This window comes from Narcine bancroftii, chromosome 3 (assembly GCF_036971445.1).
Source record: "Narcine bancroftii isolate sNarBan1 chromosome 3, sNarBan1.hap1, whole genome shotgun sequence".
Taxonomy (NCBI): domain Eukaryota; kingdom Metazoa; phylum Chordata; class Chondrichthyes; order Torpediniformes; family Narcinidae; genus Narcine; species Narcine bancroftii.
This window is the reverse complement of record NC_091471.1, coordinates 85553943-85573253: the sequence shown is the minus strand read 5'-3', so window position 1 is coordinate 85573253 and position 19311 is coordinate 85553943. Positions and strand designations below refer to the sequence as shown.

The following is a 19311-nucleotide window of genomic DNA, read 5'->3' as shown; positions in this document are numbered from 1 at the left end:
AGAGATTCATCTGTTTTATCTTCTATGTCCTTATCTAGTGATGTGTGTCTCTGGGAATAATCCAAAGATTTGAGGTCCTGCTTTTCCGTCTCTTTCCTAGTTCCCTTAACTATGCCTGCAGGACCGCACTTCTCTTTCTACCCATGTTGTTGGTGCCGAGAGGAACCATGAATATTGATTATTTCCCCTTCCCCTTCAACAAGGTCCATAATTGTTCAGTGAGATCCTTGATGGAGATACCAGGGAGGCAACCTACCATTCTGTAGGTACGCTAACTCTTCAGAAATGCCCGTCTGTCCCCATAACGACTGAATCTCCTATTACTAATTATATTTCCTATTTCCTTCGGCACCTTACCAAGAGAATATGGTGGGGAATAGAGACCAAAAATTTTAAGGAGACACCAGAGACTGCAGATGTTGGAATCTGGAGTAAAAACGACAAATTGCTGGAGCCACCTTTTCTTTCCCCTAAAATTATGTAACTCTACAAAACTATGCCAGTAATCTTCATGTTTATTCACAAAAAAAGTGTGGTCTTGCAAAGCTAAGTCAGGTTGAAAATATAAATGCTGTGTTTGTAGCATTTATTTCTTAATGTTGATTTTTCTACAAAGATGCACGAGATAGTTGGTTAATATTGTAGTCTCCATTAAAAGAATAATTGGCCGATAAGTTTCTTCTGGAGATCTCTGGCATATTAACATTTTTCTCTGTGTTCCCTGCAGAGTTTCTCCATCAGCAGTGTTTATGATTTACCCCTCATTGATGTTAAGGACAATTAGTTTTACAAGTCATAAGTGTTTATGAGCTTTCTAATCATAGTCTGAATAAATGTTTTATTCAGAATATAACTGTAAGGTTTTTTATTTGGTAATGTTACTTTGAATTTTATCATTCAGCTCGTCTGATTCATGTTATTTCCTTTTAAGTAAAAATTGAAAACCATTTGTTTTCAGCAAAAGATCTTAGTGGATTTTAATTTGTGACGGTGAAACCTTGGAAATCAACAGAAGGCTGAAAAAAATCCCCCCAGAATAACAAAAATTCATCATGAAAAAAGCTTGCAGTTTTGTAGCTGTCAACAGTGAGAACGTAAGTGAGACATTTATTTTCTAGTTCTGTTCACTCATTCTCTTGTTTAAGAATTTAAACAACCCAAACTGAAAAGTAATAAATTTCAATTAAATATTGAAGCACGCATTTACAAAATGGCTTCTCAAAGAATGTTAGAAACAATAGATATCATAATTGAGGAACTTGGAATATTTCAAACATAATTTAAGAACAGAATATTCTTGGTAGGAGTGTGGAATGAGCTGCCATCTGACGTGGTAAATGCAGGCTCACTCTTAAGTTTTAAGAATAAACTGGATAGATTCATAGATGGGAGAGGTCTGGAGAGTTATGAACTAGATGCAGAGACTTGCGGAATAATATTTCAGCATAGACTTGAGGGGACAAATGGCTTGTTTTCTGTACTGTGGTGTTCTATGGTTTGAATAAAATGTTTTTTTTTGTGTACAATACTCATAAGTGGTGGGTGATAATAATTGTATAGAAATATTATCACCCATTCTGTGATAATATTCTGTTCTTGGTCCAGTTTTTATTGATAGTAACAGGATCTTTCCTCCCCCCCAAAAAAAACTATTTAATCACAAACACTAAACTCATAATTCTGTTTTATGTGTTCTTGATGTGCTATCCAGTAGTTACATAAATCCAGTTAATCTTTAGAATAGTCAGTCTTGGTCAAGCATAAACATTTGCTTTGATAATCAATGTATTTATTTATCAAATACTCTGCCAAGAAACAGTTCCAATTCATCCAGAATCTAAAGTCTTTCTTTGTACAAAGTCCCAAGCCAGAGATTCATCTGCTTTATCTTCTATGTCCTTACCTAGTGATGTGTGTCTCTGGGAATAATCCAAAGATTTGAGGTCCTGCTTTTCCGTCTCTTTCCTAGCTCCCTTATGCCTGTAAGACCACACTTCTCTTTCTACCCATGTTGTTAGTGCCAAAAGGAACCATTATACATCATACACTTGCTGAACATTATGGATAAACTTTGTATAAACATAAATGTGGTAATGCACATGAGGGACATTGTTGCTAAATAAACTGAAAAGGAAAGGTATGGTGCATTGGATCGGAGTCCACATAATTATAAAAAGTCTGTCAAGTAGAATGGTGGTAGGAGGAATGATTCTAATCAATGAAATACTTAAATGGAAGGATTAAAAATGTTTTTTTTTAAAAAAGAACTGATGAAGCAAAAAAATCAATTCGAGCATTAAAGTCCAGATGAGGAAGGATATAACATTGGATGGTGTTACATGAGATTTAAATCTGGTTCAGCGGGTTCACAGAGAAGTGAGTCCAGACACAGGCTCTCAAACAAAGATGAACTTTATTGTACACATGGAGAAATGACAACAGGGAAGTCATAAAACAACATTTGATATTAAAACAATATGAGCTTTCACTTTGGATACAGCAAACTCCGATTCCAGTGGCCACCTACTCGCTCTCTCTGTTACACAAGGGCAGTAATATGACACTCCACAATCCACACTACATTCACCCCTTGGAGGTCACGCCACTCACTAATCATCTACAAACATGATCAACAATATTATGTACAATTGTTAACAGAGAGAAAAAAAAATCTTCAACTGACAGGTAACAATACTTATACATAAACCATGCAATTCAATACATACAGCTACGTCGCAGACCAGCAGCAATAGAAATTCACCAAGACTGTTTTGTTGTTTTTCTTTTAAAACAATATATTTATTAATAACTACTAATAATGTAACACATTCATTTAAATCAATACCAACTATGAGAGGGAGAAGGAGACCCAAACCATCACAGCTTAGTCGCAATTCTGGGAAGTCATTCCAAAGTTCAGTCTTAGAAATCCTATGTTGAAACACAGACTTTTAAACTGATGGTCAAAAGTAATCACGTAGGAGGTGGGAGAGACTGAGTGACTGGACTGCAAAAATGCAGGAATTCTTGCTGAGAAATGTCACAACTCCTCGCGTAGGGGAAACGAAACATGTGGTTTCCACAATGCTTCCAAAACCCAGTCTTCTCTGTGAACATGAGAAGACTACTACTGGCTTTAATCAGCTCAAACTCTGTGTGATAGTACAGATTCTATCACCAATGTGTATATGTACATATGTACCAATGGTAGTGTAGGATGACTGTGATTGGCTGAGAGTTTAGCCACATCTACTGGCAGGTCTTAAAGGATTGCTCCTAGCCAGACCAGGTCATTCTGGACTGGTTGAGCTACTTGTGATATGCTCCAGTCTTTTAGTTAATAAAAGCCTTGGTTTGGATCAACAAGCCTTTGGTTCTTTTGCTGTGCATTACACTCTGTACACACCAGTCTTAATATCTTGTTGGCTCCATGTGTGCCTGGCTAACCTCTGCTGGCTCCATGAGTCTGACTGACCCCGGGAGGGGCTGGCTCAAGTCTATATACAGGCCAGCGATTGACAGCCTCCCAGGTTGTCTTCCGGCAGATACAGTGTTGTGGTTGTATCACCACAGACCCTCAGCTATGTGTCCCAGAGCAGTGATGCATGTGTTCTGCAAGAGACATCTTCACAACTTTGAGACAAATGCGCAGCCAATAATCAGACTGGAATATCTGCCATGAAATGAAGGTGAGTGATAAATGAATAATAGATCCAAAGGAAGGAACAGGAAATAAGTAAACAGTTAAAAGAGTGACACAAGATAAACAATGGAGATGTAAAACAAGGACTGAAATAAATATTCCTTCTCTCTTATTTTGTGGTCTGCACTGGGAGGATTTAGCGTTACAAATTGTATGCAAATAGATGCCAAATGGTTCTGCAGCCATTTGCCAAAAATGTTGGGTGGAGATCATGGGCAGGCTGCTTTATAAATAAAATCAGGAATATTTGTTTTAAATTTGTTTTAGACATACTGCATGGTAACAGGCCATTTCAGCCCACAAGTCCATGCTGCCCAATTTACACCTCATTAGCCTACACCCCCAGTTTGTTTGAGCATTGGGAGCCCCTGGAGAAAACCCACGCAGATATGAGGAGAACATACAAACTTCTTATAGAGAGTGTGGGACTCGAACCTCGATCTGGTCTGAATCATTGGTGTTGTAAAGGCGTTGCACTAACTGCTACGCCACTTTATCTCACTATTTTTCAACTTAAATGGATAGTGCGGCATCTTCTAATAAAGAATATTTTGTAGATTCTAGGCATTGCTAAAAGCCACGAATTTTAGAGTCATGTCAAATACAGCCCGATCCACTCTGCCCTTAGGTGGATGTTAATGATCCTGTAGCAGGATTTAAAGAAGGCCAGGGACATCCTCCACAGTCTTCTTGTTACTTTCTACTCCATAGTTTATTTTAGTGATTGCTCAAAGGATCTGGATATCACTGGCAATGTTGGCATCTACCCCTAACCACTACCCAAATGAGAATCAACCACAAATTGCCTTGGAGTCACAGATCAGTGTAGAAATGGGTTTCCTCATCAATCCAGTTATTTCATGCTGACCATTACTCAGTCTTAATTTTTCTTTTAAGCAGATTTATTTAAATGATTGAATTTAAATTCTCCAGCTCCCATCGTGAATTATTGGTTCCGATCGCTAGCTCCTAGTTAAATATTGGCCTGAGAAAATCTAATCTTCAGCCTTTAGTTTCCCAGGGAAACAATGGTTAATTGCAATGCATAGGACAATTTTATCCTGATCTTTACATCTCTGCATTGCACTGTGGAAGTCTGGAATGAGGTGCCGACCAGACACAGGTGTATCTGAGCTCATACTGGAGTCAGTATAGAGCCCTGGGGCAGAGTACAAATGTACAGATTTGAAGCCCCAGATCACCCTCATGTCTAGCTCTCAGCCTTGTGCGTTGAATACATCTTTTATTTGAATGAGCCTCCCAACCTTGTAAAGGTGTTCTGTTTTCATTTTACTTTATATTTACAAATACATTTATTTTTTTAAATTTTGTTTAATTTACTAAAATCCACTTGAGTATTTTAAAAACATCTTTGTTGATCAGAGAACTTTGAACAATTTTTAAAGGTCTTTGACAGCAGACAGTGGAGCCTCAGGACTTCGGCCTGAAGTCAGGTCACAGTCAATGGCGTGCTTCACCTGATGGGACAGCCACAGCAACAGTGTTGATGCCCATGATGCTGAATGGGCAACAATGGGAAAGTGGAGAAATGTGGGTGTTAATGACAGATGCAATAGGGCCCATACATAGCCACTATAACATTGATGTTTGCAGGTTCTGGTCTTTGGTGTTTGCAAGCTGAATCCATCTGTCAAAAATTCCCGATCAAGATTAGTTTATTGTTATGTACTAATACACAAAATATACTAACTATTAAATTCTTCAGCTTTATCCTTCCGTAAAACACACAATGCTGGAGGTACTCAGCAGGTCAAACAGTATCCTTAATGTAGCAAAGGCAGAGACACATCACGGATGTTTCAGGCTGGAGCCCTTCATCCAAGTATGAGAAAATGTCAGTGAGCGTCAGATAAAAGAGTGGGGGGGGGGGGTGACATGGAGGGAGATGATAGATGAGAAGGAGGGGACAGCAGCACTGAGGTGGAGGGGTAGTAGAAAGGCAGGGCTCTATAGTAAACCTGGCATATAAAACTGGTGAATATTTTGATTCATTTTTTGTGAAAAAGAAGTGAGTCTAACATGCCGTCAGATACGATATATTATACGTGATATTAGATGCACATGCCAACATTGTTGAGTTACACATCCCACCCCTTCTGTTCATGGTATGCTGTATTAAATGGCAGACTGAAATGGAAATTTGTAGTGTGAATGACCAATGCTAGCATATTGGAAATTCTTCATTTTTTTGGAAAATTTTATTTAAAAATTTTACAGAAAAAACATATACAATATACTTATCTAAAACAACCCTCTACTATCCTTCCTCCCCCCTCCCACCCCCTAGAACCCTTCGGAGCTTTTTTAAAAAAAAACAGTAATACTGGGTTATAACAGTTTGCTGTGTGATGTGCTATCTTTTTACATCTTTTGTTATAAATAAAACTTTTACTTAATATCTAAGCCCATAATTTCCAAATACAAACTCCACATTTTAACAAAAATAGTGATTATTCTGCAAATTATACGTTTTCCAAATAGATACATGATTAAATTTCATGATGCCATTTGTATACTCAATTCAAAATAATTTTTTCAAGTGACAGCTATACATTTTCTAGCTACCGCCAGCCCTAAATATATAAATGCAATTTGAGGTTTCTCCAATCGTAAACCTGTCGTTAATGTATTTATATATCCCACTAAGCATACCCATAGATCAACATACAGATCTATCTTGAATAAATCTCACAAAAATTTAATAACTTTTTCCCAAAAGGGCATAACTTTTGTACATTCCCAAAATGAATGTAAAAAAAAGTACGTCTGTTCACTCATCGAAAACATAAAACTGACACTCTAAATCCATATTTTTTCAATTTTTCAGGTGTTACTTATAACTGATGCAAAACATTATAATTAACCAACTATATCGTACATTAATTAACTTGGTAACACTGTCAAGACACATATTAGACCAGGGGTGTCAAACCCAAATTCATGGAGGGCCAAAATTAAAAACTTGGACTAAGTCGAGGGCCGAACTAAATATTTATTGAAAATTTTCAACAACATCTGCATGTTTTCTCTTCTTTCAACATATGTAATGTTAAACTTTAGGATATAACTTTAGGAGGATAATGTTACAGGTCAGGAGTAGGTAGCTCAAGTTCACCCTTTGCTTGACCTGAGGGAAACCTATTTGGTCCCTGTGGAGATGTAGTCTGCATTCACAGGCTGTGTCCATTTTGGCCTGCATCTGGACTCAGCATTTCCTGCTCACTCCTCAGGCTCTAGGCCTCTATTCACCCTCGACCCACCATCCCTCTACCTGACCAGTCCTTTACCCAACCTCTACTCACCCCTCACTCCACTCGCTCTGCCTCTACCCACCCCATCCTATACACGCCCCTCAACTGCCTCTACCCGTCTCTCACCCTCTAATCACCCCTCCTCTACTCGCCCTGCCCCTCCCCTTTTACCTCTTCCCTATCCACCCCTCCTTCTACTCATCCCTCCCTCTAACTGCCCCTCGCACCACCATAACTTCCCCTGCCCATTACTCCTCACCTACACCCTCTGCCCACCCCTGCTTACCCACCCACTCAGGCCCAGCGCGCTGCCGATCAGCCTTTGCGGACAGCCACCATCTCTCTCTTCACGTGCAGGACCGAACCAGCCATCCCTGGGGTCTGCGCGGGTGCAAGCGCTGAAGGCCGTGGCGACCGGGAGAAGTGCGATCGCGTTGTGGAAGGGCCGTCCGGTGCCAGTCGCGCGGGGCTCGCACTGCCCGGGGGCCGTGCGCAGCCTGCCATGCCCGTCATGCCGACAGGAAATCACAGGCGCTCGCCAATCCGCCGCACTGCTCGACAGGTGGGAGAAGTGACTGGTTGTGCAGGGTGCCTTCCAACCGGTTTGACGGCTGATGACATCGACAGGCTTCTCGTGTTACAGTTTCTCGTGTTACAATGGGGAAGGATGTGCAATGAAGGGGGAGGATGGTGGGGGTGACATTACCAAAAAACAGCATCGGCGGGCCACCTCTAATACATTTTTGAAATGATCTTGCGGGCCAAATATAATTATATTGGCCCGCGGGCCAGAGTTTGACATGTGTGTATTAGACCATTCCTCCACAGATATAGGAATAGACAGGACCTTCTCCCATTTATCCTTCATTTTAAATATATCAACTTCCATCATCTTTTCCTGTAGTAACATGTACATTTTTGAAACCAGTCCCTTTTTCCCCTTGTCAACAATTAATTTCTCAATTTTCATTTGACCAGGTAATACCAACTCTCTACCAAAAACTTTCTAACAATAAATCTCGTACTTGATAATCGTACTTGATAATAGGCAAATAAAGTGTTTAGTAATATACCAAACATCTCTCTAAGTCTATTAAAGGAAAGAAATAGACCTACTTCAAAATCATCCTCTTGATTCCCAGTCTTTCAGGAGACTCTTCATATTGGTAAAATTCCCGCAAAGGCTGTGCAAGAATCAGAAGAGCCGCCAAATGACAATGGATTCACTTCTAGTGCTCCTGTTGCCACACAGCCTCCTATCCGATGATTGAAGTATATCCTTAATTGACTTTACTATGACTTGGAGAATAATTGAACAAACGCAAAGAGCTCCAAAGGTATATTGTTCCTCTTTAGTTAAAAAATAATTATTATTTCCTCTTCTTTCACATTTAAAACACGCAAATACCAAAAAATGTCACTAACGGTGCATAATTGAAATGAGCAAGTGAATATAGATTGACTATCTAATTCAATTCCATATTCCTTTCATGGAGTTCTTCCAAGGTTGACCTGAAAATAGCTCATCTCCTACTTCAGGTGCTCCTGTCATCACAGTCTGGAGCAGCAGCAGAATGCTGATTGGAATAGCTGATTAGAATAAATGAGTAGAGCATTTGAACATCAGACATAGCGTAAATGGATTTAATTAATTTCAGTTGCTCAAAAGCATTTTATGAAACAAAAATACTCTTGACAGTTGAAAATCATTCATTCCTCAGGGTCTTTCAAACAAAATCTACCTGTTTAATGCTGAAACTTCCTCTAAGTATTGAAAAATCACATTTCCTCCCCCTCCATGTACTGAACCCAATACACAGATTTTTGAACACAGAAGCTAAAGTGCTGCAGGATTTTTCCTCCTTTTATTTTTCTGGAAATGTCAAAAGAGTAAAATTATGGAATAAATATGTGGAGATGGAGAGATGAACACAAAAGCAGAATGGACAGCAATTATGTCAAATGTGCAAATGTAATAAGTAACTGAAGGAGCTTGAAGACAGGAGCATTAAGAAATAGGATTTTTGGAGCATGATAAAAAGAAGCAACACAAGTCCGCTTGGAAATGTATTTTATATTAATGATGCACACCATGGCTTAGTACTGTGTAATCATGTGAACATTGTTTACTTTATGATGCATATCTTGCTGCTAGGTGAAGTGATGGGAAAGATTTTTAATATGTTAGTTTTATTTGATTATTTCAGTCACTATTTTATGGAGTGATATTTATTTATATTTTTTATTAAAAATTGTGAGGTCAATTGGTGTTTGTAAGAAGCCAGAACACTTACTATGAATGATTGGAAACAGGTATAGGAAACATAACACACTCAAAGCAGCTTTAGAGTCTGACCATTGTTCAAGTTCAAGTTTATTATCATTTGACTGTACATATACAAATAGACAAAACCATGTTTCTCTGGACCACATTGCACCCATGTACACACACAATACCCAGCACATAATGACATATATGCATACAATATAATATAATATAAAATAAATATGTGTAGGTCCGTGAGTCTGACATCTGTGGTGGGCAAGATGATGGAAAGTAGTGGTAGAAAATTGTTTGCCCAATTGGAGGCCGATGACTAGTAGAGTTCCTCAGGGATCAGTCCTGGGTCCACTATTGTTTGTTATATATATTAACGATCTGGAAGTAGGGGTGGAGAATTGGATAAGCAAGTTTGCGGATGACACAAAGATTGGTGGTGTTGTGGACAGTGAGGTAGATTACCGTAGATTAAAAGGTGATTTAGGAAGGCGGGAGGTGTGGGCTGAGAAATGGCTGATGGAATTTAATACAGATAAATGTGAGGTGCTACATTTTGGAAAGGCAAATTTAAATAGGTCATATACATTGAATGGTAGACAATTGAGGAGTGCAGAGCAACAAAGGGATTTAGGAGTTGTGGTAAATAGTACCCTCAAGGCTGATACTCAGGTAGATGGTGTGGTGAAGAAGGCATTTGGAATGTTGGCCTTCATAAATCGGAGTATTGAATTCAAGAGTAGGGAGGTTATGATGAAATTGTACAAGGCATTGTGAGGCCGAATTTGGAGTACTGTGTACAGTTTTGGTCACCAAATTATAGGAAAGATATAAACAAAATAGAGAGAGTGCAGAGAAGGTTCACGAGAATGTTGACAGGATTTCAGGGTCTGAGTTACAGGGAAAGGTTGTGCAGACTGGGGCTTTTTTCTCTGGAACATAGAAGATTAAGGGGGGACTTGATAGAGGTGTTTAAGATTTTAAAAGGGACAGACAGAGTAAATGTGGATAGGCTTTTTCAATTAAGAAAGGGGGAGATTCAAACTAGAGGACATGGTTTAAGATTGAAGGGGGAAAATTATAAGGGGAACATGAGGGGAAATTTCTTTACGCAAAGGGTGGTGGGGATGTGGAATGAGCTTCCGGCAGATGTGGTTGAGGCGGGATCGTTGGTTACATTTAAGGAAAGACTGGATAGTTACATGGAGTGGAACTAGGAGGGTGGGGATTTGTTACGGCATGGACTAGTAGGGCCGAACTGGCCTGTTCAGTGCTGTAAGTGGTTATACGGTTATAAATGTTTTGGAATAATTTACGCATTTCATTTATTAGATAGCCAGGGTTGCAAGATCCTGTTCATCATTCTCACAGGGCTGCAGAAAGAAGCTATTTCCCAGCCTGGCAGTTCTGATTTTGATTCTCCTGTATCTCCTTCCTGATGGTTGTAGGTCAAAGCTCCTGTGTGATGGATAGTAGGGATCCTCAATTATTCTCTGAGCTCTATTTAAGCAGTGAATATCATCAATAGAGGAAAGGGAGATCTCAATGATCTTAGCTATTTTGATGATCCTTTGTACTGACTTCTGGCCTGATATTTTGCAGCAACCATACCACATGATGATTCAGCCAGGCAAAGTATTCTCAATTGTCCTGTAAGATGTTATCAAGGTAGGGGTCAGTAGTCTCAACCTCCTTAGGAAGTGTAGGTGCTGTTGTGCCTTATATACTAATGAGGAGATGTGGGTCTAGGGTAGCTCATCCATTGTCAATGAATACCAATGGATGGACAAAGAAGGGGACAGAAATAGCATAGAACATGGTAATATAAAAGGGAGACTAAATTAAGGTTAACATGTTGAAAAATAATTGCAGTCTAGTCTGGAATATCATGAAAAACACTTAGAGATTCTATGCAAAACATGACAGAAATGAAGTTGACAATGAGACTTCAAAGATTTGTTCTACATTGTAAAATGTGCCAGTTGACAGCACAGTTTATATAGAAATGGAAAATGTTAGCATAAAAGAATAATTAAAACTCAATTGGAAAGAAGTTGCACAGTCAGCTAACGCGTAATGGTTTTGGATTTTAATGGGGTAAAACCATTAAAGTTGTGTCGAAGTGATACATTTCAGGTGTGAGTTTGTGAATTAGTAGTGTTTGTGTGCAACTGGTGGGTTGGCAACGTGTAGAAGTGGTATCAAGGGTTGCAGATTTATTGAGGTGAGGGTGTGGCATTGATGATGTATGATTATGGAGTTGATCTGGTGGGGAAATGTGGAATTAGCAAGGGGAGTAAAAAGATCCTAGATGCTGAATAAACCAGTTGAGTTTCTCCAGCATTTTGGTGTTTTTTACTACAATCACAGAGTCTGCAGCCTTTTATGTTTCTCTCATGGAAATGGTATGGTTATGTGCATAGAACTTTTAGGTATGGATGAATGATAATGGTGAGGTGTGAATGGGTGATCTGAATGAAGTGATGGGATGTGAAATGTAACATTAATGGCTGTGGCCGGGTATGTAGATTCAGGAGAAAGGTGAATATTGTAATGGAGTAGATAATTTGGGAGAATTTCGTAAGATTAGAGTAGGTTACGTACACATATTTTAAATAAGATCTTATTTGAAATACTGAAGAATTCATATTCAGGAACTTTACATATGGAGAATGCTACATTTCACAAGTAGGTGCTAATTGAAATGACATCATGAAATGAATAGACCATTGTGTGGATTGGAGACAGGCTGGCTGATTGAATAATTACAAGGCTTCTGACCTTTCTACAAAGTGCTCACAGAAAGGTCACTGCTGGGTTTTGTTTACCTAAAACAACAGCTTGATCAAGAAGGATAACTCCTGTTGTTTGCTGAATAAGGTGGGGTTTTTTTTTTGCAAGTGAGAGAGTTACATGGGCTTTCTAGCAGTCTCACAGAGAGAGACAGAGAGAGAGAGACAGGCAGAGAGAGAGACAGGGAGAGAGAGAGAGACAGGGAGAGAGAGAGAGACAGGGAGAGGGACGGACGGAGGGGGACGGACGGAGGGGGACGGACGGAGGGGGACGGACGGAGGGGGACGGACGGAGGGGGACGGACGGAGGGGGACGGACGGAGGGGGACGGACGGAGGGGGACGGACGGAGGGGGACGGACGGAGGGGGACGGACGGAGTGGGACGGACGGAGGGGGACGGACGGAGGGGGACGGACGGAGGGGGACGGACGGAGGGGGACGGACGGAGGGGGACGGACGGAGGGGGACGGACGGAGGGGGACGGACGGAGGGGGACGGACAGAGAGAGATGAGACAAGCTCTCTCAGCCAGTGTGCATGTGTGACACTGAAAGAGACTGAACAGTCACAGCTGAAACAAGCCAGGAGAAGCTTGTTGGAAACAGATAGCTCCAGACTGGTGCTATCTGTTTGATGTTTCTCTTGGAATAAGGGAAGCAGAAAGGAACTCTGTGATAGCCTGAAAGAAAAAGGTTATTATCTGGAGAACCCTGATGGGGCAAGTTTCATCAGCGAGATGTTGAGGTGACTAATGGTGGTACCTCAGTTGTGGAAATCCTGGAACAACAAGTATCTCTCTCTCTGCAAACCCTACAAGAACCTTCCTGAGCAGTAAACATTTACCTTTTGAGCACCAAAGCCTGGTGAACTTTATACATGTTAAATTCTGTGCACAGTCTAAGAATTGCCTGCAACCAGAGAACTTCGAAGAACGAGAGTGTGATTGAACTGTGAACCAAAGAACTTTTCTTAAATTTACACACAGATGTCACACACATGTGCTTAGAATTAGAAGAAGGTTAATTTGGGTTAGTTAAGTATAGCGGTAAGTTAAAGTTTGGTTCTGTTTTCATGTTTAAAGATAATTAAAAACAACTTTTGTAAAAGTAACTACTTGTCTTGGTGAGTGTCTATTGTTGCTAGGTTTTGCAGTCCTTCGGGCTCGTAACGATATGAATTGCTGAAGTGTAATGTGAAATTAGAGATATCAAGAAGCAATAGGGCTATGTGTATTTGTTGGTTCAATAATATATAAATTGGCACATAGGTTTTGATACAACAGAGCCAAGTTTTCCATGGAATGATATGATTAGAAAAATAATTTCACAATCAATATCAATGCAGCTTAGCAACTCCCAGACTGATGAAATGCTGTAAAAAAAATGTTTAGTGGATTGTTTCATGGTTCATTGAAGTGTTTTGCAACTTGCTGAGATGTCTGTGTGTAATTTTATGTTGGAACCTGAATTGTGCATGTTCCTAGTTGATGGTTCCTTCTCAATTCTTGTTACTATTCTCAATAACTCATCCTTTGCAGAACTGCCTTTCACTGATCTGGATGCAGAGGATTTTAAGAAATTTCTGCAGATAAAGGAAAGGCAGATAGATAGGCTCACAGCTTAGCCACTAATATATGGCCAGAAAGTACATTGAACCCAACTATTGGACTGTCATGGAAGTGAGTTGCCTTCACAATCCTTGTCACAGTGGTGAAGAAATAGCTATGCAATACATATGTGCATTGTCAAGGTCACTGTTGTGTGAAGTTTTCCACCTTTCACTGCAAACCACCTGGTTCAATACATGTCATAAAAATTAAATTTGGCTCATATGCCTTCCTTGCTCGTGGAATCAAGAATGTAATATTTTCTCTTCTATCCCAAATTCCCATTTGTTCTCACAGTTGCAGCACACATTGTAGATCCATTTCCAACAAGGTGTATGTATGGATTCCAATGTGCTCCATTCCATTGCACTTTTACAATTAATGCCAATTTGTTAGGCATTAGCTCTGTTTTCATCCTTAGGTTCAGGACTGTTGCTGGAGGACTGGAGAATAAGTTGAGTCAGGAATGAACATAAAGGAAAAAGTTAATTGCAGCCATAGTTTAACTTTGGTATGAGGAAATTGTTGCAATCAATTCTGAAGGACATTAGAAATCACTATTTAAAAAAGACCGATTAATTAGGGTGCAGTTTGAACATGTTAAAGGAAGGGGGTGTTTAATTGATATGATAAAATGATGGTGATAACAGAGCTGTTATAATGGCAGAGCTGCCACTGGTGTGGACCCAGGGAGAGCAGGAAGTGGAGACATTGTGTTCCTCCGCAGTGTCCAAATGCCCAGTCCTAATGCCAGAGGCTCCATACAGGCTTTAAATGGCCCAGTTAAAGGAACCAACAGTATTTTTACTTAAAATCCTGCAACTTTGGGGTCTGTCTGAATTTAGCAGTGCCTGTGCTCAGCAGTGGCCTTGGGGGCTTGGAAACTCCCGGAGAGCAGTGGACTGGTGCAGACCACCAGAAATGGGGAGAGGACCATTCCGTTGAGAAGGAGAAGCAGAGGAGATGGTCCTAAAGGACGGCGACCAGAGCAGCGGACTACCGAGGGGCCGAGTGGGTGAGAGACCTACACAGGCTGTGGGCTGCTGGAGATTGGCTCGTGGATACCAATTATCGGAACTGGGGTTTGAGAGGGTGCTGAGGACAAGAAGGGCTTTCAAAGGGCCTCAGGCGCTGAATCCTAATTGTCTCAAAGGCTTAGATCTGGAGCTCTGTGCAACTGCGGGGGCACGGATACTCGGTAAGTCTGAAGGGACTCTCTTTTGCTTCTCTTCCTCTTACTGCAAGGGTGCTGCTCAATACTAATGCAGACTCTTTGCCTGCCTTATGGCAGACTAAAGGAAATTTCATGTAATATTAATTTTTTTCTTTTATTACATGACAACAAAAGAATTTTGAATCTTGAATTACCTTGATTTTATTTTTTGAGGAGAGTGAAAGGTAATTGAAGGTGATAGATTGTTTGGAAAAGGAAGAGGGCATTGGATCTCAGGCAGTGGTTCTCAATCTTTTTTATAACACTAATATCACCTTAAGTAATCCCTTACATAAAACCCCAATGGCATAAGATGACTGGATCCAAGGCTGGCTAAGAAGCATTAAGCAGAGGGTAATAATGGATGTCTTTTTATGGCTGTGAAGCTATTTCTGTGGGGGCTCTGCAAGATTTGTTACTTGGTCCTTTGTGTTGTGTACATTAATTATTGTTGCACATGTACTGTACATTGTACAAAAAACTCATTATAGCCATAATGATGTAGAGAGTGAAATAAAGAAGTTTGCAGATGTTACAAAAATTGGACACTTGGTTAATAATTATGGGATAACTTTTGTTTTCAGGAACATTTAACTGGTCTGATCAGTAGGCCAGCTCAGTGATAAATGGGACTTAATCTCGAGAAATGTGTGACTGGGCATTTAGGGAAGTCCAAAAGGCAAAGGAATGTACAAAAATTAGACCATGTTGGCAATGTAGAGGAGAGGAAGAACCTGTTTAAAAGTAACAGGAAAGGGAAATAAATGGCTAAAAATGCAGACACACCAGATACTGCAGATACTAGAATTTAAAGTAAAACACAATCTGTTGGAAGAAACTTTGAGGCCAAGCAGTATCAGAGACAGGTAAAAAAGGACATTTCAAACCAAAGCCTTTTATCAGATGCTACTCTTTATCAACATCCAATGTTGATAAGAAAATAAGCAAAGAGGTGCTGGAATTGTATTAAATACTCAGGCCACAGTTTAAATGTCATGACTGCAGTGTCATGGAGGGAACACTGGAAAGTGGGAATAAATTGAAATGTCTATTAAGACAAGCCTGAGATGAACCACCTATATATTTTTTATGATGCTATAATTCTTCTGATGAATGAACAACAGAATAGATGGATCACTCTGGAGGACTAAATATGCCACTGACTGGCATGTTTATCATCACCAGTCCATACTCTCGCATTGAGGCAAGGAAAAAGATAGAGTAACTCGTCCTTGGATCTGGTGCAACATTTGCTCAGATGAGCTGTATTTTTACTTTGCCATTCTGAACAAATGTTGCTGAACATCAAAGTCGGCAATGGATTCCATAGACTCTCAACTAGGTCAGAAGAAGCAAGAAAGCATGCTGCAGAAATCAGAAGAGGGAGAAAAGGGTGATGTGGGGAAGGACTTGAAACACAGAATTGGAGGCCTTGGATGTCGCAAGGAGACACAGCTTCCATCTTCACAACCCATGGGTTAGTGTGAAATTATAAAGGCTTTAAATGCCACTAAGAAGAGAAATAGAGAAAAACAAGTCTTGTGTAAACTTTACAACAAAATTCTACCACCCACTGAAATATATCGAATATTGAAAGGATTGAATCAAGTGGACAAGGAGAGGGTGTTTCCATTAGGACCAGAGGACAGAAATTTCTTCAGCCTAAGGGTGGTGAATATGAGGAATTTGTTGCCACAGATGGCTATGGAGGGCGTCATTGGGTAGATTTAAAGCGGAGGTTGATACATTCTTGACTAGTAAGGAGATCAAAGCTTATGGGATTGAGATGAAAAGTTCATCAACCATGATTTGAATGAGCTGAATGACTTATGTAAGAATGTTATTATGTCTTTATCGTCCTTATCTGAATGACCAGAGGGAATAGACAAAAGGTATGGAACCTTGAAATTCTACCCGGATTCAAACATATTTCAATCAAAATTAGTATGGATCCCAGATACATCAGCTTCATCTCATGTCACATAATCAATGCATCCATCTTTATCTAGGAGATGACAAGAAGATACAAGAAAAAAAAATTGAGACACAACAATATCATGGTGAGTTAACATTTGGGAGCCTCTGGTCCAGAGGTTCTCAACCTTTTTAAGTAATCCCTATGCCATAGGTGCTCTGTGATTAGTAAAGGATTGCTTAAGGTGGTATGTGGGTGGAAATAAAAAGTTTGAAGACCACTGTTTTAATCGTACCTCATTGTCTTGTTATGTGCATGGTTTCATAACTCCAAAGGAAATGGGCCAGTGACAATTTTTCTCAAGCAAAATATTTCAGTAACAATTGGGTCTTGAGCAGTGATTCTTAACCTTCCCTTCCCACTCACGTACCACCTTAAGCAATCCCTTACAAACCACAGAGCACCAATGGCATAGGGATTACTTAAACTAGTCCGTGAACTACTCTTTGCAGATGATGCCGCTTTAGTTGCCCATTCAGAGCCAGCTCTTCAGCGCTTGACGTCCTGCCTTGCGGAAACTGCCAAAATGTTTGGCCTGGAAGTCAGCCTGAAGAAAACTGAGGTCCTCCATCAGCCAGCTCCCCACCATGACTACCAGCCCCCCCACATCTCCATCGGGCACACAAAACTCAAAACGGTCAACCAGTTTACCTATCTCGGCTGCACCATTTCATCAGATGCAAGGATCGACAATGAGATAGACAACAGACTCGCCAAGGCAAATAGCGCCTTTGGAAGACTACACAAAAGAGTCTGGAAAAACAACCAACTGAAAAACCTCACAAAGATAAGCGTATACAGAGCCGTTGTCATACCCACACTCCTGTTCGGCTCCGAATCATGGGTCCTCTACCGGCACCACCTACGGCTCCTAGAACGCTTCCACCAGCGTTGTCTCCGCTCCATCCTCAACATCCATTGGAGCGCTCACACCCCTAACGTCGAGGTACTCGAGATGGCAGAGGTCGACAGCATCGAGTCCACGCTGCTGAAGATCCAGCTGCGCTGGATGGGTCACGTCTCCAGAATGGAGGACCATCGCCTTCCCAAGATCGTATTATATGGCGAGCTCTCCACTGGCCACCGTGACAGAGGTGCACCAAAGAAAAGGTACAAGGACTGCCTAAAGAAATCTCTTGGTGCCTGCCACATTGACCACCGCCAGTGGGCTGATAACGCCTCAAACCGTGCATCTTGGCGCCTCACAGTTTGGCGGGCAGCAGCCTCCTTTGAAGAAGACCGCAGAGCCCACCTCACTGACAAAAGGCAAAGGAGGAAAAACCCAACACCAAACCCCAACCAACCAATTTTCCCTTGCAACCGCTGCAATCGTGTCTGCCTGTCCCGCATCGGACTGGTCAGCCACAAATGAGCCTGCAGCTGACGTGGACTTTTTACCCCCTCCATAAATCTTCGTCTGCGAAGCCAAGCCAAAGAAAGATGTGACTGAAAAGCAAAAGGTTGAGAACCATTACTCTGGCCAGAAAGAAATTCCACAAAACTCCATGAATTAACCATTGTGTATGCTGCAATATGCCCTGCAACAGGAGGATCTACAATATTCCAGGTTAGGAATAGAATTAGCCAAGCTCCAACAACCCTACTCTTTTGTGGCTCTTTTGAGGAAGAGAAACTGTTCCAATTATGCAACAGTTTGTGTATGTCAGGATAACAAAGTGTCATTCTTCAAGGTGAAAGTACTCAGTGGTTGGAGTCATACCTCAGAAAAGATGGTTAGGGTTGTGGTTCATTTCAGGAATGTAATGCAATGTCCTTCACTGGAATGGCTTCTGTAATGGATTCATAATCAAATAATTTCAATATTCTCTTGTTTGTGTATTTCTGGAATTGGGTGACTTAACACAATAGAGTATTGTTCTTCAACAGTTCATTTATTGTTATGTTTAGGTTTTGAACATAAGAAGAAAGAAGCAAGAATATGCCTTTCATGCTCATCCCACTATTTATCACAATTATGGCTGATTTACTCTGGCCATAACTCCTCTTCTGCACCATTTATTCCTCGATCAATCAAATATTTATTCAACTTCACTTAAAATATTTCTAATGATTCAACTTTCAACAACTGGCTGGTCAGAATGTTCCATAGATTCACCATCCGATGGGAAAAGAAATCTTAATGTACCACAGTTTTAAAGGACCAGCCCCTTATTTTGTAGTATATCCCTTGTTCAAGACCCAGTAATGAAAACATACTTGTATCTGCCCAAATAAGAATCATTAGGAACTCTTTGTTTTGAATAAGGCCATCCCTATTCTTTTTGGCTCAAAGGAATACGGGCCCAAACTCGGGCTTAATTCCAAGGAATTAGCCTGGTGAATCTTCTTTGTATAGCCTCCAATGTTACAACTTTCTGTGGTTCATTCTCACTATTTCCGTTCTTGAACAAAGGTACAAGATTGGTCATCTCCAATTTTCTGGTAGCTCACTGCATCCAGTGTTTCTGTTGT

General features: G+C 40.5%; 1 protein-coding gene across 4 annotated transcripts in view; it reads left to right on the top strand.

The window, feature by feature from the left end:
* Nucleotides 1-19311, top strand: part of pde4d (phosphodiesterase 4D, cAMP-specific) — a 1272582-nt gene that overhangs the window by 148562 nt on the left and 1104709 nt on the right. For all 4 annotated transcript variants that reach the window (XM_069924452.1, XM_069924453.1, XM_069924455.1 and 1 more), the window contains one exon: nt 959-1094. In XM_069924452.1, coding sequence (XP_069780553.1) covers nt 1053-1094 — 42 coding nt within the window. In that variant the 5' untranslated portion in view covers nt 959-1052. The remainder of the gene's footprint in view (nt 1-958; nt 1095-19311) is intronic.